Genomic DNA, 23,878 nt, shown 5'->3' with positions numbered 1-23,878 from the left:
CAGAAACCAGTATTGTGTGAAGAGAAGAGAGTGGGCATGACAGAGATGGAAGATTCGGCACACGCATAAAACATCTCTCTGCCTCCGATAACTTATTTCCCACAAACATTGCTCTCTGTGAGAAAGAAACACGTGCTTGCACTTCAAAAGTATGGTATTTTACTTCCGTTTGTAAAATGTGTTTATAATATTATTAGTTTGAGAATATTAAAGTCATATAATGTTTATGGTACGGAGGTACATCAGACAGACTATTTCGTTTATACAGGGTGCGTCAGAAAGAACGGATGGATTTCACATGGCAAGAAAATTGTAAAGATTCATCAAATCAAAAATTTATTGTTATCAACATATTCACCAATACATGCAGTTTATATATGTAAAACAACATTATCCATATAATGTCCTTGGCTTTCAATACAGGCATCGAGGCGTTTTCTGATGTTCGCCATCACTTTCACAGTCATAGCTGGTGCAATTGCCACGATTTCTTCACGAATCGCTGTCTTCAGTTCGTCCAGTGTATGTGATCGATGTTTACAAACTTACGCCTTCAAATGGTCCCAAAGAAAGAAGTCGCAGGGCGCGAGATCTTACCGTAGCCTCGGACAATCTCAGTGCAATAGAATTTCGTCCAGGTGATTTCTTATTTAATGTTGAACCTGTGATACGAAATGAAGCCTCCCACCGCAAAATTGTATTCCGAGTTGGAATCCTAGCGTGACATCCGATGTCGAAATGAGTCCTGAGTGGCGATCACAGACTCTTCATTTTTCAAAAATGTCTCTACGATGAAAGCACGTTGTACACCAGACCAACACCATGTTCTCAACTGAAAATGCATTCTCTGGCTGACCCAACAGTCGTGGTCCCCCTCACTATATCTCTCTCCTCGTTGCGTATCGATAGTTTGAAATCCATCCGTTCTTTCTGACGCACCCTTTATAACGTCATTCCATTTTCCACCAATGAAGTGTAATGAAATTTTGAATTTCAATCAATCACAATCAAACATCGCGATAATTTTTGTAGCTATATTTATCGCTATCAATTTATCGCATGGTCGTTCTTTTGTTTAGTCGGTGTCGCCAACTGTTTCCCCGTAAATTGATGAGTATGAATCCATTAAGATGCATATTACTTACTTACTTACAAATGGCTTTTAAGGAACCCGAAGGTTCATTACCGCCCTCACATAAGCCCGCCATCGGTCCCTATCCTGTGCAAGATTAATCCAGTCTCTATCATCATACCCCACCTCCCTCAAATCCATTTTAATATTATCTTCCCATCTACGTCTCGGCCTCCCTAAAGGTCTTTTTCCCTCCGGTCTCCCAAATAACACTCTATATGCATTTCTGGATTCGCCCATACGTGCTACATGTCCTGCCCATCTCAAACGTCTGGATTTAATGTTCCTAATTATGTCAGGTGAAGAATACAATGCGTGCAGTTCTGCGTTGTGTAACTTTCTCCATTCTCCTGTAATTTCATCCCGCTTAGGCCCAAATATTTTCCTAAGCATCTTATTCTCAAACACCCTTAACCTATGTTCCTCTCTCAGAGTGAGAGTCCAAGTTTCACAACCATACAGAACAACCGGTAATATAACCGTTTTATAAATCCTAACTTTCAGATTTTTTGACAGCAGACTGGATGATAAAAGCTTCTCAACCGAATAATAACACGCATTTCCCATATTTATTCTGCGTTTAATTTCCTCCCGAGTGTCATTGATATTTTTTACTGTTGCTCCAAGATATTTGAATTTTTCCACCTCTTCGAAGGATAAATCTCCAATTTTTATATTTCCATTTCGTACAATATTCTGGTCACGAGACATAATCATATACTTTGTCTTTTCGGGATTTACTTCCAAACCGATCGCTCTAGTTGCTTCAAGTAAAATTTCCGTGTTTTCCCTAATCGTTTGTGTATTTTCTCCTAATATATTCACGTCATCCGCATAGACCAGAAGCTGATGTAATTTCCGTGTTTTCCCTAATCGTTTGTGTATTTTCTCCTAATATATTCACGTCATCCGCATAGACCAGAAGCTGATGTAACCCGTTCAATTCCAAACCCTCTCTGTTTTCCTGGACTTTCCTAATAGCATATTCTAGAGCGAAGTTAAAAAGTAAAGGTGATAGTGCATCTCCCTGCTTTAGACCGCAGTGAATTGGAAAAGCATCAGATAGAAACTGACCTATACGGACTCTACTATATGTTTCACTGAGACACATTTTAATTAATCGAACTAGTTTCTTGGGAATACCAAATTCAATAAGAATATCATATAATACTTCCCTCTTAACCGAGTCATATGCCTTTTTGAAATCTATGAATAACTGATGTACTGTACCCTTATACTCCCATTTTTTCTCCATTATCTGTCGAATACAAAAAATCTGATCAATAGTCGATCTATTACGCCGAAAACCGCACTGATGATCCCCAATAATTGAGATGCATATACACGGTTAAACTGTTCTTTCAAGTTTATGCATTCAAGCAATGAATGTAAGTGAAGACGATGTTCAAAACGGTCGACCATGTAGACAAAATCTTCATGCATCTTAATTGAACGTGCGTTTTAAACTTGGTGATTTCGATATTCTTCCCAGACAGAATGCATACGCGCATGGACAATTGAACTGTGTGGTCCCGTTACACACTACAGCGAGAATGAGTTTGTCGATCTATGGAAAATGCTTTCTTGTAGCACGGAGTAACGGTCGAAATAAGGCAAGCTGACACATGGTCCCGCGCCCACAGGTAACTAACCTAATTGTAACCTATAAAATCTGTATTACGTGAATGAAATTAAACAATTAATATAAAGTCAGATGTTCAAATTTATGTAACATCAGCGCATATCAAACCCAAAGATCTATACAAGGTCTTTGATCAACTGCCTTCCGTATGGCCTAATAAAATACGTGTTTCAATTATCTATACAGAGATGGCGTCACTGTTTAGCAACATATGTCTCGCTGTAGTGTGAATACATAAGCGTTGCTATATACTGTTTCCACACAATATTACATAGTTCTTAGTTCTTGGTGTAGTGTGTAATGTAACGACGAAGTACTGAATAAAGTGTGATCCACATCTTCATCATCTAATTCCATGTCCATTGTAGGCTATCTGAAAAAAATTACACTACTTCATTCTGATTTGATAACTGCGTTTTCAACAATTCTTAATTTAAATTAATCAGGTTATTTGTAATTATATTATAAAATGTTTAAATTATATTATGATTTCAGCAGATAATGGAAACGTATTTCTGTTATAATAATAAGAGAAAAATGCAGTACATGTAATGAACATTGTTAAACCTGTATTTCGCTTTTCGCAATTGGCATTACTGAATAATATCCTATTTCTTTATTGCAGTAATCGATATTCAATCTATCTCGACTTCACAATGTCTGAATAGGTTAAGTATTCGTAAATATACAATTATTAACAATTTGTGAGCGAATTTTAGGGATATATTATTTATATTTTTATTTTATTCACGAAATAGTCCTAACAAATGTCACTGGAGGTCTGAGATTTCCCAGACTGTTACACTCTTATTACGTCATACTACTTTTGACCAATAAAACGGTACGAAAGGACCTATTTCAACCAATCATGGCTGCTTATCGCACAATTTTATCGCGTCCCTAGCATTTGTTTCTTTGTTTGCCAACATTTGAAACTGCGCTGGTCTGGACGTCAAAAAAAATATATATACATATATAAAATTACAGACCACTCCAGTCGATGCACAGCAGTTTCAAATATAACTCGCATTGGCAATCAAGAACAAGAATTAATAAAAATCACTGATCATACCTATGCATCTTCTGAAATCCGATTTACAAATAAATGAAGAGCACCATTCGGAAATCGTGAATAAGTTGAATACACCATGTAGGCCTAAATCAACGAGTTCCACTTCTATTACGCACACGTCCAATATAACATCAATTGAACCACCAACCATATTCAAATTTGAAAATTGTACATTCAATAATTATTCCTTTTAAAATTATTCATTCGGAAATTCTAAGTAAGTTGAATACACCATGTAGGCCTAAATCAACGACTTCCACTTATATTACGCACACGTCCAATATAACATCAATTGAACCACCAACCACATTCAAATTTGAAAATTGTACATTCAAAAATTATTCCTTTTAAAATTATTCATGTTTATTTTTTTATGTCATCGTCGTTAATTAAAACTTTTCTAACACTTGTGTATATCAGTTAGGTTATGTTATAGCTTCTGCTATATGATATTATGGGTAGTCACGTATCAGAGATTGTTTAATATTAAGATTTATTGAAAATCATCTGTCAAGTGACGTTGATTATTGGGATTCGAATAATTGAAGCGGAATGTTGCATTTTAATAAAAATGAAACAATCAACAAAGTCTTCTTGACTAGTAACATTGCCATCGTGTATGAGATCGAGAACTTCTCGACGAGAAGGCATTGCTCACTACCGCCATCTAGCATGCATCTAGCGTAATGTTTGTAATGTTGAGATGGTACAATAATACATTTGAAGACAGTTGTGTTTTCGTAAGTCAATTAATATTTTATTGTATTGGAGTACTTCGTTACTTCTAATCTTTATATACTTTCTTCTAATCGTGTAATAGTCAATTAAATCCCACTCGAGTTTTGATTTTCTCTAGATAAATCAAAACGTCTAGTGAGATTACTGTTGATAAATCCACTCTCTTCGCTTCCACTGCTGCAGAATATATAGTGTAAAATTTTTGCCGATGTTTTTACGACGAGTGGTACTGTAATGTGCCCTCCTTTCACGATATTGAATGACCGCAAAGTTATCCTGCTAGAAGTATAAAAGTTAGGCTACACTTTCATGTTTCAAAATGTAGACAATACAGAGACTGACGTAAAATTTTCAAACGTCACCTCGCTTTTCAATAGCCACACACAGGTCTACCTGGTCACTGCCTACGGCTTGTAATAAGAATTAGTGGAAGTTCGCATATAGTAAAGACGTAAGAAATTCCTATACCCAAGAAGTCAATGTTGGTCAACAGACGTGTGAAGAACAGAAGTGACACAAACATGAGTGAATTCAGATTACTTTTTGGATGCCCACAAAGAGAGAAGAATGGCATTATAAGACATATACAGGGTGTTTCCGGGCTGGTGTTGCAAACTTTCAGGGATGATGGGGAAGGGCACATATATCAATTTGAGATAAGGAACCCTGATTCGGAAATGACTGAGTCGAAAGTTATAAGCAAAATAGTTGAGTGGAAATAGAATTGTAATTTCGCAACACGTGCTCTTCTTCCCTTAACCTTTGGAACAGTCGTGGAAAGACAGTATGGGCCGGATGTCTCCTACGTGGGTACTTGATCCCAGGGGCGAATGCTGGTCACGAAAGTTAGGCTTGCTCTTTTATTGATGAGGGAAGATGGGAGGATATAATTCATCTGGTTTGCACACTTTTCGTGTCTTGTAATAGACAATGTTAAAGTATTTAAATTGTCAAAGCCACTTTTACACCATACACCATTATCTGTAGAAAATAACAAACACGGGCAACAAAACAGTTTATTCAGTTTTTTTTTCGATCCTGCCAACCAATGCGTATTGTTGTATTGAGATGTACTGAACGAGCGCACATATTCTCTAGTTTTCTCCTTATGCTGTCTTTTTAAATCTGGGAGTTTTTTGTGGTCTGCCGTTCTTTATAATGTCGGTCTTCTCTTGAATAGTCCTCCGGGAAAATGGATTTAATAATGAAATTTCAATAACACACAATTCCGAACTCATTGCAACACTTCAAATTAACGTTTAAGAACTAATAATACATGCAGCAGCTAACATATGCATTCCGCTCATAAAATTACATTACACTCGCAAATCACAGTACATTCACTGGTAAAAACTGCTGCCAATCAGTGTTGCCAACTCGATTCTTAAACATCCGCTGTGAAGCCTTGCAGAAACCGCTAAATTGCTATATTGTCAATGTAAAATTATATTATTTTGCCGCTGTGAGTGCTAAAAATACCCGCTAAATCCCTAGATCAGCAATACAAGTTTCATAAATTTTACCCGCTAAACTAACGCCGAAAAACGCTAGATCTAGCGGGAAAACCGCTGAATTGGCAACACTGCTGCTATCTGTGTAACGTTAAATAGTTTGGTGTAGCTCTCGGACCAGAGCTTCATACAGCATATAACAGAAGCAAGTGCGACTGAGACGTTCTAGGAGGAAGGCACTTGCGCGCGCATCATATTCTCGCTGTTTCTACGTCTTTCCTGTAGCTCCGAGAAACGAGCAAGCGTTGCGATCTTGCGGTGTGCAACCTGCGGATGGTATTATGCCTGGACATTATTACAAAAATCAAAAGAAACTTTAATGTACGTAATCCCATTTTGAGAAATACACATTCTACGAAAATATTGGGCTTGCGCAGCAAGCCTAGCATGCCCTGAGAAATCGCCCCTGCTTGATCCCGATACAATCTGTGAGTTTGTGTACTGTTCCCATTGGCTCATCCATATTCGAAAATCAGGTCTGCATATTCCGCTCTCTCGTCCACACCTGTGGAGTAACAGCGCGTCTGGCCACTAAACCAGGTGGCCCGGGTTCGATTCCCGGTCGGGAAAAGTTACCTGGTTGAGGTTTTTTCCGGGGTTTCCCTCAACCCAATATGAGAAGATGCTGGGTAACTTTCGATGCTGGACCCCGGACTCATTTCACCGGCATTATCACCTTCATCTCATTCGGACGCTAAATAACCTCAGATGTTGATAAAGCGTCGTAAAATAACGTACTACAAAAAAAAATATTCCGCTCTCGTGTACTCCTCCATTTCACCAGGATTGATCGACTGGACACTGCAACTTGTACACATACACTTCTGTCTACAGACGTGCATATCAGGACCGACCATGTCCGTTACACATTACGCTATCTGCATTGCTTTAGTGTAGTTTCCTGTCCCTACCCCTCAGACAGCGCACTGAATGGAATACTGTAAGTAGACAACGTAAACAACGTCAGATGAATACAGTATGTGTAAGATGTACAGATAAATACACATAAATAAGTTGTACAGAGGAATAAAATTATTCCATTTACACACAACTATTTTTGCTTGTAACTTTCGGCTCGGTCATTTCCGGACCAGGGTTCCTTATCTCAAATTGATACATGTGCCCTTCCCCATCATCCCTGAAAGTTTGTACGGAAGGTAAAGATACGTGAAAGAAATGAATGAGCTGTCGACAATTTAACGCTTTATTCATCACCAGGCTTCGAGACTTTGGACCCGATACAATAAATTTACTGTGCATGTACTATAGGTTGTTGACTCGCTGCAGGTAGTGAAAGGTAGAGATGTGTTCAGGTAACAACGTTGTTATTTAGAATAGAGTATGGTAGTATGGGGAAACACACACATACAGTATGTACATTCTGAAAGTAAATATACATTACACAATGACAATGTCGAAAGAATGTGAAAAGCATTTATTCTCCTGCCTTTTATAAGCATTTGTGTTTAATTATACACAGTGTTAATGGTGGAAATAAACATGTATGAATTTTAATTTCTTCATTTACCCTATTGGTCGTCTTTAGGAAGTGCAGTTACAGTACCGAATTGCAATGTACTACAAGATACATTTTCAGTGTCAAAAACGTAAATCTTTTTCAGTTGTCTACCAAACACAGTTTGTCCTGTGAAAAGCTGCGCTCTACGTCGCATGACTTTATAGGAGCAAAACGAAAAAATCTAACATCATTGCAGTCTCTGAGAGACTGTCCTTCATTCTCGGGTGACTATGTCCACTAATTTGCTGTTTATATTACACAGTGATCCATATCTGTTATTTTTACATAAAATTGATTTCCATTTCTGTTTTACACGTTCAGTAACCGGTGTACTTGGTGTCTCATTAATTCTCTGTGTCATTTCCTCAACTAATTTGAGGGCTTCCGGCATCTCTTGCTCTGACTTTTCTAACCGTGTAATAGTTTCAGACACAGTTTGAAAATAGGTTTGTATGAAAACCAAATTATTCATCAGAACCTTCAAATCCAGAGCGTTTTCCTTTGCGTATTTGTTGGCATTCATTCTACAGTACCCCCACCCACTGTATGCTTTACCACTATACTCAGTACGCCGTTATGCGGATTTCCCACTGAACTGCTCTATCGGGTCCGAAGTCTCGAAGCATGTTCATCACCTACATCAAAATTAGATAGGAGGTAAATGCGCACAAAGTATGTTTTCCTTACACAAGTAACTAATGCGAAATTACTGTTGTCACGCCAGGAGAAGGCGGCTGAAGTACTTAGACGGGGCGGAGGGGAAACAGTCGCGCATGCGCACCGCGCTGTTCACTGCAATATTCCTGTTTCACGAACATCTACTGCACGTGTCTATGAGTCTTTGAGACTTTGTGAAAATAATAGTGGGGTTTTTACTGTAGTGTTTTATTAGTTTCAACAAGACAGTATACCAGTATACCACAAATCTTGTATTGCTTTAGTTATCCTTTGCTTTTCGTGTTAATAGTGTTGATAATAATATAGTTAATAGAATTTATGTTATTGTATACTGTTATTTAGGTTTATAGCAGTCTTTTGTTTATTGTAAATATGTCGACAAAGAGGAAACAAGGATTGACAATCTATAGCGAAGAAAGGAATATTATTAGAAGTGCAAAATAATTCTGTGATGAAGAAAAAGAACAACAGTGCCTTTGCATTCCTCTTACGAAACCTACAGCAAAGGTAGAAAAGTACTCTAATCTATCCACAAGAACAATACAGCGTATAAGGAATGAAATGAAAGACTGCACAGAAGAAAGTGCGTTGTCGACACCTGAGGGAGAAAAAAATGTAAACGTCCAGACTACCGAAACGCAAATGTAGATAACTTCGACGGGAGATTGACAAAAAAGATATAATTGAGAATTTTTATTTGAAAAAGAAAGAGGGCCACCGGCGTAGCTCAGGATGTAGCGCGTTTGCCTTCTGATCTTCAGTTGTGCTCGGGAGTGAGTTCGATTCCCGTTTGCGCTGACTACCTGGTTGGGTTTTTTCCGAGGTTTTCCCAAGCGGTAGGCAAATGTCAGGTAATCCATAGCGAATCCTTGGTTTCATTTCGCCAAATACCATCTCGCCATCATCAATTCAATCGACACTGAAGAAGCTAGTAGTTATTACAGGTCGTTAAATAACAAGTTAAAAAATAGTACCAAGCTGCAACAAACGTCTTTTACAAGAGAAAATTGATTTGAAATAAAAGACAACATTAAGACGAATACTGAAGAAAAAGGATTTCAGGTGCAAGAAGTGAGCCAAAAAAAAAAAAAAAAAAAAAAAAATTAGGAAAACGCTGTAAATTAGAATACGTGAAGATATCTACAGCAAATAAGAAAGCTTAGGAAAGTGGAAAAACCGATTTTGTATCTGGACGAAATGCGGATAGATGGGCCTACCAATTTAACGTTTCCCAAGTGCTGGCAGGATAAAAATGTTACGGGAGTTTTGACTACCGTAAATGTGTCCAGAACACTCATTGTTGTCCATCAGGATGGGGGCGGTGGGGCTAATGGCTTTGTTGAGAGATTCGAATTAATATACACGGCTGGAACATAAACAGACGATTATCATGGACAGATCATACTCCAGAAATTTTGAAAAAATGTGATAATGATAGTCATAGCGACAGCACCGAAGATGCGGAATCTTTTATGTCTGACTCCGTTGTAGCCAAGTAAGTGGACGAAGTTTTCAGGTCAGAGTGTAGCGTAAAGTTCCCCCGTCCCGCCTATCTACTCCCCGCGCCAACTCCTAGCGCGAAGACTTTTAACTTCGATGATAAATTTGACGCTACAGGAGGCGCCATCATATGTGAAATGCAATGAAACGCTGTGGTTGCCAAAACAATACTAATGTACGAATTCAAGAATAAATATTGTGAGGTGCACTTTTTCTTTGTGGGGTAGGAGGAAATATAGCAACGCTCTTTCTGAACAATAGGTAGAAAAGGAGTCCCTCAGGCACTCACTGGACAACTGAAATAACCTAGGGTGGATGAGCTTCCTACAGTAACGCAAAGTGTGAAGGAAAAAACCAGGGTGTGAGGTGTATTCCCATACTCTTTTCTCCACTAATGCCTTTACAATTTTTTGGAATGCTGGAAAACCAGCCGTGTATCTATCTTTATTTACAGTATTGAGTGACTGGACCCTGACCCTTTCTCAGCAACTTTTGAATAGCTTGGGAAATCCGTTTCAGTGTCAGGTACCAGAGTTTCTAATGTGAACAAATATTGTCATACAGACTGTTTTAAATTATTTTCCACTTACGATTTTTTAATTAAGAGACAGGATATGTAGTTTTACATAAAAGAAAGTAGAAATATATAAAACATATGTAATTATTATCAAATATGTAAAAATATGTAATGATAAATTTTCATATATGGTGGGTAATGTTCTAATTCGTGAACATTTATCATTTTTAGTTATGTATATGCAAAGGGAAAGAACACATACAAATCCTAGTCTTAGTGATTACAAATGAGTGCAAAGTTCGCAGGTTCAAACTTGGATGAAGGAGATAAAAACCTTCAGCATGGCTTCGCTCAGAAGGTAAATGAAACAGGAAGCCCTGTGTCCTAAGTTTAAGGTACGTGAAAGAAATGAGTGGGCTGTAGACTAGTTAACGCTTATTCATCACCTACATCAAAATTAAGTTCGATAGACAGGAGGTAAATGCGCACAAAGTATGTTTTTCTTATACAGGTAACTAATTGCGAAATTGGTACCATGTGAAAAAATTCAATTCTGATGGTAAACAGACACGCAGACAGATAGGTAGACAGACAGACAAGCGTGCGGACAGATAGACAGACAGACAGACAGAGAACTACTTGTCTGTCTGTCTATCTGTATGCGTGTTTATCTATCACTCTCCTCCATCGTCAAGGTCTTTCGCAAATGTAACGCATTCTATCCTGCTAGAGCGTACCGCCTTTGGTACTAGTAGAATGTAGGGGTTGTTGCACACAGGTGTTGCGTGGTGCGAGGTTGTGCACCCCTTGCCTGGCACGGCCGGCGCGGAGCAGCTCACGTAAAGCTCAGGCAGAGGCCCGCAGCTCTCAGTTCGCGTCCAGCAGCCTCAGCGACAACATGACCAAGCAGACCGTCATCAAGTAAGTGGAGGTGCATGCAAATCAGGAAGTCGCGGAGACTTTCAGAAATACTCGGCTTTCACTTATACAGGGTGTGTCTTAGCAACAGAGTTCCGGATCCCGGAGCTGTAGTGCAAGTGTTGAATTTTTCGGGTATCGAACTCGGAAAGGGCAGACGTGACGTGAAGTGTTTCAACGCCGTTATATTATTTTCTTAGTTTCTGTGTGGTGACCCTTTGACGTTTCTCTGATCTTCGTTTCGACCGTCGTGTAAATTTATGTTCTTCTTACGGTATTTTTTTTACTTATGTCATATGAAGAGTCCACTGCAAGAATGATGGATGTCACTTTTTTTGTCGAAATGAAGCAAGACCGTCAATACATAGCTTAAGACATATGAAGGATACACGGGAATAACGATCAAGGTCCATTTTAGAAAGCACTTAATATTTTGTTATGTGTGTATTTAATAAAAATTGACGTAGTGGAATGTCGAGAACGATTATTTCTTATTACTAGCTAGACCACATGATAGTACTTCCTTTCCACTATAAGATGGCATTATTACAGAGGTGTGAAAATTATTAGAATAATCTTAATTTTAATAGTTCCTTCACAAATATTAATTGAACTGATGAATATTGGTATATATTACTATACTGATGTAGGATATATTTACTACTAACAATGCCGGAAAGCATTGTTGTACATTGGTATTTTTCTTATTTTACAATTGTTATGGGAATTCAGAAATTATTATATTATGTTGGCGGAATTGGAAACATAAAAAATTATATGCACAAAACAGATGTATACGTTCATTTTAACCTTCACAACAATGTAAACGCAACGAACAATTTGTTTAAAGCATTTTTTAATTAATTTTTTATGTTTCCAATTCCGCCAACATAATATAATAATTTCTGAATTCCCATAACAATTGTAAAATAAGAAAAATACCAATGTACAACAATGCTTTCCGGCATTGTTAGTAGTAAATATATCCTACATCAGTATAGTAATATATACCAATATTCATCAATTCAATTAATATTTGTGAAGGAACTATTAAAATTAAGATTATTCTAATAATTTTCACACCTCTGTAACTCAATTTCAATTTTTGATGGGCCCTGATCGTTTTTCCCGTGTACCCTTCATATAGAATGTGCATAGAGAGTTATATGGCATTAACACTGATAGTCATTGTCCAGTAATGATCTGAAAATCACAGTTAAGCTTTGAGCGCTAAGCATTTCAAACTTTCAATTGCTTCTCCTGCAAAATGTATTCCAAATGACATCCATCATTCTTGCATTGGACTATGTATTCCAAATGACATCCATCATTCTTGCATTGGACTCTTCATGTTTTTTTCTAGGTTTTAGATGACGGCTCCACATTGTGATCATTTCATTATACATACGCCATGGAATAGCCTTAGTCTTAAATAACAAAATAAATAGAATGGTTAAAAGATGGAAAGAAGCAATGTGACATCAGTGAGGAGAGATTTGGTTTGGATTGTTTCTTTACATAACTGTTACAAGAAAAGTGCAGTTTCCACCTTTTAATAGATTTCCTTTGAAACGTAAGTTGTGTTTACTTGTAACTTTCAACAACAGCTTATCTTCGAAATGTGTTTTCTTGTAACAGTTCCACAATAGAGTTCCTTAGTACGGTCATATTTCATTATACAGTATGCGTTTAAAAATAACGAGAGATTTCTTATGATCATAACAATTGTCCGCATTTTAAATGTTCAGCAATACATCACTTTTCAAATTGTCGTGTTCTCACGTAACGGTTCAACTGCAATTCACCTTCTGAACGCTGTTTCTCCTTCAACAATACATTACATTACAAATATTTTTCTATGATATATTTTTTTAAATATTCTAATTTTTTTAACAATCGACAATACCTGTACCACATTTCTAACGCAGTGCCAACAATAACACCTCTAAAATGCGTGCATCACCTTCCTAATACCGTATTTCCTTCAACAATAGATTACTTCCTGAAATCGTGTTTTATATCGTTAAAAATACATCACTTTTGAAGCTGTGTTCATGTAAAAATTCAAGAATACATAAGTTTTTAAATGTCTTTTCATGTAACAATAATTTAATTTGCACATAACTTGTTTCCTGAAGGAAAATGAATACAAAGAGGCATGCTTCAAGAACTAAAATTATAAAATATTGCAGCCTCTTTTTTTCACAATATGAAGCCATTTAATGCATATAGTACACTAAAATTTTGCGCGAATTTATTTATGAAAACATTTTTTCAGAGACTCCATTCTCTTTTTATTTTCACTAATTTAGGTGCGTTTTGCTGAGATACTGTTCCATCTGTATGTAAAATGTTTATTTTTTTCGTAAACATTTCTGAAAATTTCCACCTGAAAGTTTAGCAAATAAATGCATTAGTTGAAGAAAAAAAATAATATCTTGCTCAGAAGTTCGTTAACGTTTTGTAACAATAATAATACTTTAAAAATAAAAAAACTAAAACTAATTTATACATAATTTTATCTATAAATTGTAGAAGTAAAAGTTTAATTAATGTGTATGAAATTGTTCCTGAGAAAAGGGTAGGCCTATCTAAATAAGTGAAAACATTTTAAAAAAATCAGAATACAGCCTTTGAAAAAATATTTTCCATAAAATAATAAATATTTGTCTAATATATGAATTAAATAATTCTCAGATTACTTTATAATGTAGCAAAGTGTCATTCAGTTACCTTCAGTAGTATTAAAAATACGAAAATGTTCTAACTTTTTTCTGAGTTATAAACACAGGAAGGCGTGCTCTAGTTATCCCGTGTCCTTAAACAGTAAATTACGTTCCAAAAGCCGTATTTTTTTATAATATTCAACGAAACATCACATTCGAAGTGTGTTTTTTTTTTTTACAGTGTTCAACAATAAATTATCTCCTTAATGCAATATTTCCTTCGCCAATAAATCATCTTCGAAATGTATTTTGTGCGAGATCGTGCGTATTTGCTTGTTTTCCGCACAGTACCAATACGCGGTAAGTGTGAAATACCACATTCAGTATTCCCAACGTAACACACATAACAATTTCCCTCTTCTTACCGCTTAAGCGAGACATTCATTTTACTGCTTTAGGCTTTTAGCATATTATTTTTAGAGACGTTTAACATAGTAATAATTATAAATTGGAAACTTACCACTGCAATTTCACCTAAATTGCAATGTTAATTATTGTTTTTAAATATTTGCAAAAATTAAGTAAAGTTTACTACTCCACGAAACTTATTGCATTCCTGATACAAGTAACATTAAGGAAGCCGTGAAAAAATGAACAAGATTCCAGATACCGATGTTATTACTGCAATATGTTATATAAATAATATTGTTAAAATATTAAAATGAAAAATAAATCATTACATAACCTTACCGTTTGTTTTAAGTTCGCATTTATAGACTGGGGGAAAAAAAAAAGACACGTATATCACGGCCTGCTGGAGTATAGTAAACACAGAAAACATTTTATAGCAACAATGTCGAAGAAAGATATTTTGTTGTTCCGAAGTTGCCGTCATTAAACAGAAACCAACATGGAGATTTCATTGCAACTAATTAGAAATTCGTCCTTTAGGTATGTAATAAACGATCTTCGCGCAAAATAATGTACGATACACGAGCGGTATGTTTGTTTTCATGTTCTCGGAAATTAAAAAAGCTCAACTACGTTTCGCTTTTTCAATCTTTTCCTCGACCATGAAAACGTCAACATACCGCTCTTGTAACGTATATTATTATTCTCATAATATTCAACAACGAACCAAGCGCGCTTTCTTACAACATAACGATTCAGTAATGAATAAACACCGAACAAAATCTCTTTTCATTAGAAGACCCGGAATTAGCAAAGGTACAAAACTGCAAGATTTAACACAGATACTGTCAGCTGATGAGTTGACGACTGTTCACCTAAAGGACCTATGTATGTTCAAATTGCTTCAGATAGTATGTGATGGACGAAGTAGAAAGTTTTTCTCGGAAATTTAGATTTCTTCTATGGTTCTCATTCCATAATTTTTCCAACAACTCACTTCTAAAATTTCAGTTTTTTTTTTCTGTAGATTTATCTTTTTATTTAATAGTGTTTGAGCGGGTAGGAAAACCTGTTACGGTAGACGTCAATCATATTAATTAGCCTTTGAAGGTGGAATATATTCAATGCCGTATGACACATTGGGTTTATAGTTAGACAAGCATACATTCACAGTTTTTTCTTTTTCAGTTGAAATCTCTTTCCAAGAAAACCGAAGTTCATTCTCGGTGTCTTTTTTTTTTTTTTTTTTTTTTTTTCATAATATTTTGGTTTATGACTATGTCTCGTGACCAGAATATTGTACGAAATGGAAATATAAAATTAGGAAATTTATCCTTTGAAGAGGTGGAAAAATTCAAATACCTGGGAGCAACAGTAACAAATATAAATGATACTCGGGAGGAAATTAAACACAGAATAAATATGGGAAATGCCTGTTATTATTCGGTTGAGAAGCTTTTATCATCCAGTCTGCTGTCAAAAAATGTGAAAGTTAGAATTTATAAAACAGTTATATTACCGGTTGTTCTGTATGGTTGTGAAACTTGGACTCTCACTTTGGGAGAGGAACATAGGTTAAGGGTGTTTGAGAATAAGGTTCTTAGAAAAATATTTGGGGCTAAGAGAGATGAAGTTACAGGAGAATGGAGAAAGTTACACAACACAGAACTGCACGCATTGTATTCTTCACCTGACATAATTAGGAACATTAAATCCAGACGTTTGAGATGGGCAGGGCATGTAGCACGTATGGGCGAATCCAGAAATGCATATAGAGTGTTAGTTGGGAGGCCGGAGGGAAATAGACCTTTAGGGAGGCCGAGACGTAGATGGGAGGATAATATTAAAATGGATTTGAGGGAGGTGGGATATGATGATAGAGACTGGATTAATCTTGCTCAGGATAAGGACCAATGGCGGGCTTATGTGAGGGCGGCAATGAACCTCCGGGTTCCTTAAAAGCCAGTAAGTAAGTATTTTGGTTTGTGCAGAGAAAATAAACTTATCGCTGTTTCGTTACTGTCCTCATACCGTAGGCACACGCTGGATAACTTCGTTAATTACTCTGTACGGAGTGAATCGTAAGTAATATCATTAGTTCCAGGGGATTATTCTTCGAGATATTTGAAATTAAATAGTTCAATATAGTTTTGCTCGTTTTTGGTTCTTTTTCGAGATAAATATTCTTGTATACGAAACATTTAATAGCGTTTTTTTTTGGGAAAGTTATTGATTTAAATTTCAATATGCTCAATCAGTTTAAGAGAGCAGTGTATTATGATAATAAATGATTGAAAGAATTTTAATTTTGTCCTTTAAATACGCAGAAATTGTATCTGAACAAATGTAACTTTTCGTTTTGAAAAGAATTTTAAATTGTTACTACATTTGTTCGGATCAAATTTCTGCACATCTAAAGGACAAGGCTAAAATTCTTTCAATAATTTATTATCATAATACACTGCTTCCTAAATTGACTGAGCATATTGGGAATTAAATCAATGGTTTTCGCAAAACACTCTATGAAATGTTTAATAAAGGAAAAGGAAGAAAAAACGAGTAAAATTGTACTATACTTTTTGTTTGAAATATCTCAAAGAATAACCCCCTGAAATTAATGACATTACTTAGATTCAGCCGTATATATATAAGTAACAACTAAAACACCGGCTTTCAGTATTTTATTTGTGGCATGATTTATTGTGCATAAAGATGGATTTGGTTCAGATTTTATTAAGATGTTCCCATTATCATTTTATTTTGCCTTAAAATTCAAAACAACCTTTTAACACATTCTATTTTTTTATTCTTCCTGTGCATGAGCGTAAGAACGCGCGTATTTTTTACTTATTTTTCCTCCTTTGTTTCTCTTCTTCATCATTATCATTCCTTCTAATAATAAAGATGCAGAAAATAATGTGACAGACTTACGTTGTATGGTATTCACAAGATGTTTGTTCTGTAGGTTTTCTAAGGCAAGGCAGCAAATGTTTACAATTTTCACCAACACTCTCGATTTATCGGCTAGGATAGTCGTCACATAAATAAAGTGAGTGAAAGCCGATTGATTTTTATCTTCGCACGAACTACACAACGTGTGAAACTGGTGTAATATATAACTTGACAAAAAATGTGTTTCCTAAAGGTGGTCGTCTCTTTAACCAATGTACCGATTTCAGAATTCTTAAAGAGATTTTGGGTTTTCCAATTGTGAATTAAGATTTAACGTCTTAACACGCGGTTGAAAATCCCGATATCTTCTAAAAATAATCACTGCTAGGGACTAAAATATCATATCAGTAACCTTTAGATAGAAAACGTATCAGAATATTTGTAACTTCTAACTTGATGTTAGTAAAAGCAGAGAAATTTCTACACTCTTTAACATTTCCGCGTCATCCCACCGTTTTTGCAGCTGCAACATAATGTCAAATTCGCAAAGGACCGAAACGTGAGAGAAATGAAATATTAAATCGTTTCGGAATATGTATGATAAGAACTTTGTGTTAAATTTTAACGTACCTTGTTAACATGTTTCGACCTATTTTGGGTCATCTTCAGAACTGGTCGTTGTTGGTCTTGGCGCCTCTTGTTTCCTGTGAGGGTGCGTTCGTATTGTAGAGTCAAAGAGTGTGTGTGTTTTGAAATTGAGTTGTGTGTTCAGAATATCGTTGGGGTGTGTTTTCGTGTGTCTGTATATTTCATATTGTTCTAGTGTGTTGAGTTTCTGGCTTTTTGGTTGGATGTGCAGTATTTCCATGTCTGTGTTGATGTCTCTGTAGGTGTGGTTGGCATTTGTGATGTGTTCTGCATATGTGGAGGTGTTTTGTAATTTTGTTATGGCCAACTATACCTACAGAGACATCAACACAGACATGGAAATACTGCACATCCAACCAAAAAGCCAGAAACTCAACACACTAGAACAACATGAAATATGCAGGCACACGAAAACACACCCCAACGAAATTCTCAACATACAACTCAATTTCAAAATACATACACTCTTTGACTCTACAATACGAACGCACCCTCACAGGAAACAAGAGGCGCCAAGACCAACAACGACCAGTTCTGAAGATGACCCAAAATAGGTCGAAACATGTTAACAAGGTACGTTAAAATTTAACACAAGAAAGTTCTTATCATACATATTCCGAAGTGATACAGTTTTAAAAGTTGTGTAATCAAGATGTATTAAATCGTTGTTGAAAACCAAAAATTGTTTACACAAACAAATTGTAAAATCCTCATATTTTATATATTCCATTTAGGGATTCATATTTTTGTTTGTATTTCACATTCGTTAACAACATACGTTTTGTCTTTTTCCACATTGTATGTATGTATGTATTTATTTACACTGCAAGTGGGCAAGCACCCGGTGGCAGTGGTATACACAATATAAACAATACACAATAAAATTTACAATACACAATACAATTTTACAATACACATACAATTTAACACAATAATAATAATAATAATAATAATAATAATAATAATAATAATAATAATAATAATAATAATAATAATAATAATAATAACACATAGATAAAATACCTAATTTTACAATACAACCTACATAATTATGTATAGGTCCTACATAAGTTTCAATAGTCTTTCACTTTACTCTCATCTCACTCACTGTAGTGGCACTATGACGCATTTCACTGACACTTTAGCACACATTTCACTGACACTATAGAACACATTTCATTGACGCTATAAATTATCCCTGATCGGAACTATTCACTGCACTGTAAAACCATAACTTCACTGACTCACCTCGCTTCACTGATACAACAGTTCAAATAAGTCAAATAATTATACCCTTATGCATACTTATAAACAGAACTACATTTAAACTAAACATTTCTAGTCTAAGGCCCTCTTACACGCTATTTTTAAATAATTTACAATTCGAACCAAGGAAGTAACTCGTCAGGCTAAATAAATACATGTCACATTAAAAAATTAAATGTTAAATGTCACCTTCATTTTAATTTGCACTTTATACACATCTTTTTAAATTATTCTTGAATCTCCTTAAGGAAGGACAGCCCTCAAAGACCGCTGCAGGTAGGTCATTCCAATCATTTATAGTTATATTTAAAAATGAGAATTTACCTACATTTGATTTTAAAATCATGATCGTTCCTACCATAGTACGTTGGCTTTTCTAACAGCCGTTATGTCTGCCCATGCTTTCTGACCTAGATGTGCTCTTTACAATGATGTTATTCTAGTTTTCCTAAGTCTGTTTTCCAAAATTTCCCATTTAAGTTCTTTTATCGTATCGTTTCCATCTTCTCTTTTACCTTTAACAAATAAACTTCTCTTTTACCTTTAACAAATGAATTGCAATATGTTTTTCTCATATTTCGTAGTATAAAATTAATATTTCTTCGTTGTTGGATACACTCTTTTAACACTTGTATAATCACTGATTAACGTTAAAAAAAATACCTGGCTGACTAGTTTCGATGTCGTGTCCGTCGATCATCATTGTCCGAAGCTCCACGTGGAAACTAGTTAGCCAGGTAATTTTTGTAATACTAACACAGTAAGAAGTTATAACGTTAATCAGTGAATATTTCTTTCTCTCAGAAAAAGCTTGCCACGCCACGCCTCAATTCTTTGATCAGTCACGTCAAGGACTACCTCAATGTTTCTGCTAGTAATACAGTCAAGGAACCGGCCCTGTGTTACATAACCCAAATTCGTCCAGTATTTCCGTAACGATGCTTCCAGGTCAAGCGTCTTTTCAGTGTCGACAAGATGAAGGAATAATGAAGATTTCGAAGATCGAAATAAGATATTCCTACTCCGCTTCAAAGGGACCCATAGCTAGCTAGCTAGCTCACGGCTTCTAACTAAAAGTATGGGAATTCGATTCCGGGTAGGCCCCGTGAGATTTGTTGTGAACCCAGTGGAAGTTCGACAGACATAAATACATAAATAAACTTCCACATTTTCAATCCAGTATTTGGCCATTACTGTCATATTATGAGCTCATCATCTCTGATCAGTTTATGTAGTAGAAAATAAACATCATCAACATCACCATCATAATTATCGCAATTATAGTGAGGGTCACATAAGAACAGTTCTTAAACACCAAATATTGCCGTCTTGTCAGTGTCGCCAACTGTTACCAGATATCACACGATCCTTCGTACTTAGGGTGCTATTCATAGACATTTCGCAGCACGCGCTACGAGCGTACTAAGCTAGCCCCGGCTATCCACTGATTACTTGTACAGAATTCAAATCATATCCTATCGTTAACACTGGTTTATAAACACGAAAAACGCTGATCATCCACCGGAAGCCCGCGCTAAGAATGTCTATGAATACGGCCCTAAATGACTTATTTACTTACCATACTTTATGCTGGAAGGTTTTTCTAAATAACTCAATAATTTGTAACATATTTTCGTAGACAAACTATACGAGAAAGGAATCAATATATCAAGTAGGCATATTTGGTCTGTTAATACGAAATTCATTGGTTTCACTAAACAATTGACTCACGAGACCTAACCTAAAAATGTATTATGTTTGACCACATGAAATTATTAGTACTAACTCCGAACTTACTTGACTATAGTCTTGAATTATAACCACAATGCAACACATAAAATAATTATTATGCATTAATATTAATACTGATATTAATTAGTTACTTATTAGTATGTTCAAATTTCACGAGCTTCCAGTAACAGGCTCAGAAATCTAGTACAGTTTCAATTTCATGGAACTCCAGTACCGACAAATATTGTCGATATTTGCCTCAGTTGCCAACATACTAGTTACAAAATCACTACGATTTGTAGTATTTGTCAGTATCGAAATTCGAAACGAAGTTGGCAAAAGAAAATTCAACCTGCAAACTAGAAAATCACCAAAATCCACTAGTATATGTAGTAATGGGGGAAAAATGGTTAGGTTTCACCCTTAGGCCCGTAACACACTTGCAGAGTTTTCGCCAGCGAGAAATGTGTTGCGAGAAAATTAAAAAATTGCTAACATGGATTCAAATGGACGTCCACACACTGGAAGAGATTCTCGTTCGTGGCAAAAATCTCGCGCGAGTTTCTCGCTGGAATCGGTAGCTCTGCGAATTTTCTTGACACATTTATCAAAGATGTTTGACATTTATACTCTTTATGACGATTGAATGTTGAAAAAGATATCACAGGTGGCGATGAATTGTATTGTTTTTATTTGAAAATGAGGAAAGATGGCTGATAATTGCAGTCAGAAACTTATCGAACTTGTACGATGTCACCCGTAGGCCTATTTATATGATACACGAAACTTAAAGAAGAAATCTGGAGACAAATATCAGATTACCTGAAAATAAATACGGCTATATTTTATTTTGACGAGATTTAATAGTATTAATTAAACATTTGAAAATATGTATCTATAACGTAATTTGAATCAGAATATAGCAAAGAATTCGCTATCATATCATGAATGGCAAAAAAGAAACTGTGGTCCGTTGAATCTGAAATAACGCCTAAACGTATCATCGTTCAAATCGAAACCAGTGTCCAAAACTCGCCCTTATTTTCATAAGATACAGTGTGGTTTTCAGATATTTCTGGCTTTAATTTTAGGCCTACTTCTCCTTTTCATTAACAAAATATGTTCATGTAATTCCATTTCCTCATCATCTGAATACTCAGATTCAACATAGCGTTCGTACGTAATTTGTAAAGTACGACAATATACTTACAGGTTATATATTTAAGAACGACATTATACGTAAATACATAACCTATAATATTTCCCCTAACGAGACATTACTATAATCAGAAAAATGCTTTCTGCATGAAGGCAGTGCATAGATGATCATAGCGAGGTGTGATCTGTGATAGCGAGAACTCGCCAAGTGTGTGGAGGAAGGCTCTTCGCTTCTTTCTCGCAACACATTTCTCGCTAGCGAAAACACTTCAAGTGTGTTACGGGCCTTGGGGTATCAAGTAAGCTGACCCGGACTATAGACAAAAACCTGTTCCAATTATGAAGTTAAGAACTATTTATGTTTCATTCTAGCGTTTCCTTAGACGTCGCACTTTTCTCCTTCCTGTGGGTCTGTAAATAAATAAACAAACAACAACAAACAAATGCGTTGCGCAATAGCCTTTGAAGGTCCAAGGCCTGCCAACCGACTGCTGGCCTCACGTCCGCATGACAGTACTGGTGGACGACGACCTAATTAGTACGGGTGTAACGTATGGTTGGCACAATGATCTTGCGAAACGGATTTTGCTATTAACTGTATTGTAGCTCTTCAAATTCATCACAATGCCGAGTGGGCGTCGGTCTCGTACACAGGCCGAAATCTCATGAGAAAGTCTCTCTCCCCACGAAGATTCGAACCAGTCCAAGGCATGGCGCCTCAGAATACGCAGCTACGATGCGGAACCTATTACTAACTTCACGGAATTGTAATAATAATAATAATAATAATAATAATAATAATAATAATAATAATAATAATATTTATTTATTCTGGCGAAGTTAAGACCATCAGGCCTTCTCTTCCACTAGAAACAAAAGAAGCTGATACAATTTTACAGACTATGTGGTTCCATGCTTAGAACGTGCTCCATTTTAATCTGTTCTTTGTTTTTATATTATGGCCGGGTAGCTCAGTTGGTAGAGCAGCTGGCTACGGACTGGAAGGTCCGGGGTTCGATCCCAGGTGGTGACAGGATTTTTTCTCGTTGCCAAACTTTCAGAACGGCCCCGAGGTTCACTCAGCCTCCTATAAAAATTGAGTACCGGGTCTTTCCCGGGGGTAAAAGGCGGAAACTTTTTTCCTATTTGGTGTAGATTATGAATTTTTTTATGTAGAGAGCTCATAGCTGTGGCAACTCAACCTAATAAAAATATTTTGAAAAAAAAAATTATTTGGGGGCCCAAATTTGAAAAAAATATACCCAATGCAGGATTGTACTAAAACCGATATATCTAAACCGTTTTTAAAGATAGATTCAAACAGTTTTTTGCAATGTATTTGCAAAAGCATGTTCTACAAACTGTCTAACAGAATTTTGATATTAGTCCCTACGTTTGTAAAGAAACAATTAAAATTTAGTAACAATTTTCTGATTTCCTTTCTTGCAAATAAACGGACGTATTTTTTAAATGAAATTAATTAACAAAATTCTGTTACAGAGAAAAGTTTCCTAACAGTCCAAAGAATGTGTGTTCTAAGTTTCTTGCATATATCTTTAATAGTTCAGAAATTATATCCATTTTGTCTGGCAATGTAGCAAAAAAAAATAAGTTACTGGAAACCGATAAAAGCGGGCGTGTGATTTAAAAATCCATAGCGCAGGAAGCTTAAAAATGACGTCTCAACATCCGATAAGGACACAAATACCCACAAAATGTTATGCAATGCATTCCACACATATCAAAGGGTATTTTAAAGAAAAAAAAATTTGAAAATTTAATTTACCGGAAACAACAATAAAAGTGGGCGAGTGATTTAAAAATCCATAATGCAGGAAGTTTAAAAATGGCGATCCACACATGTCACAGAGTATTTTAA

The 23,878-nt window shown here is 35.9% G+C and overlaps 1 protein-coding gene across 1 annotated transcript in view; it reads left to right on the top strand.

The window, feature by feature from the left end:
• Positions 1 to 11,073: 11,073 nt before the first annotated feature.
• Positions 11,074 to 23,878, top strand: part of LOC138705264 (neprilysin-2-like) — a 115,338-nt gene continuing 102,533 nt past the window's right edge. The window contains exon 1 of the mRNA XM_069834098.1: positions 11,074 to 11,230. Within this exon, the coding sequence (XP_069690199.1) occupies positions 11,208 to 11,230 (23 nt within the window). The 5' untranslated portion in view covers positions 11,074 to 11,207. The remainder of the gene's footprint in view (positions 11,231 to 23,878) is intronic.

Source organism: Periplaneta americana, chromosome 8, assembly GCF_040183065.1.
Source record: "Periplaneta americana isolate PAMFEO1 chromosome 8, P.americana_PAMFEO1_priV1, whole genome shotgun sequence".
NCBI classification, from domain to species: domain Eukaryota; kingdom Metazoa; phylum Arthropoda; class Insecta; order Blattodea; family Blattidae; genus Periplaneta; species Periplaneta americana.
This window is presented reverse-complemented; position numbering and strand designations above follow the sequence as displayed.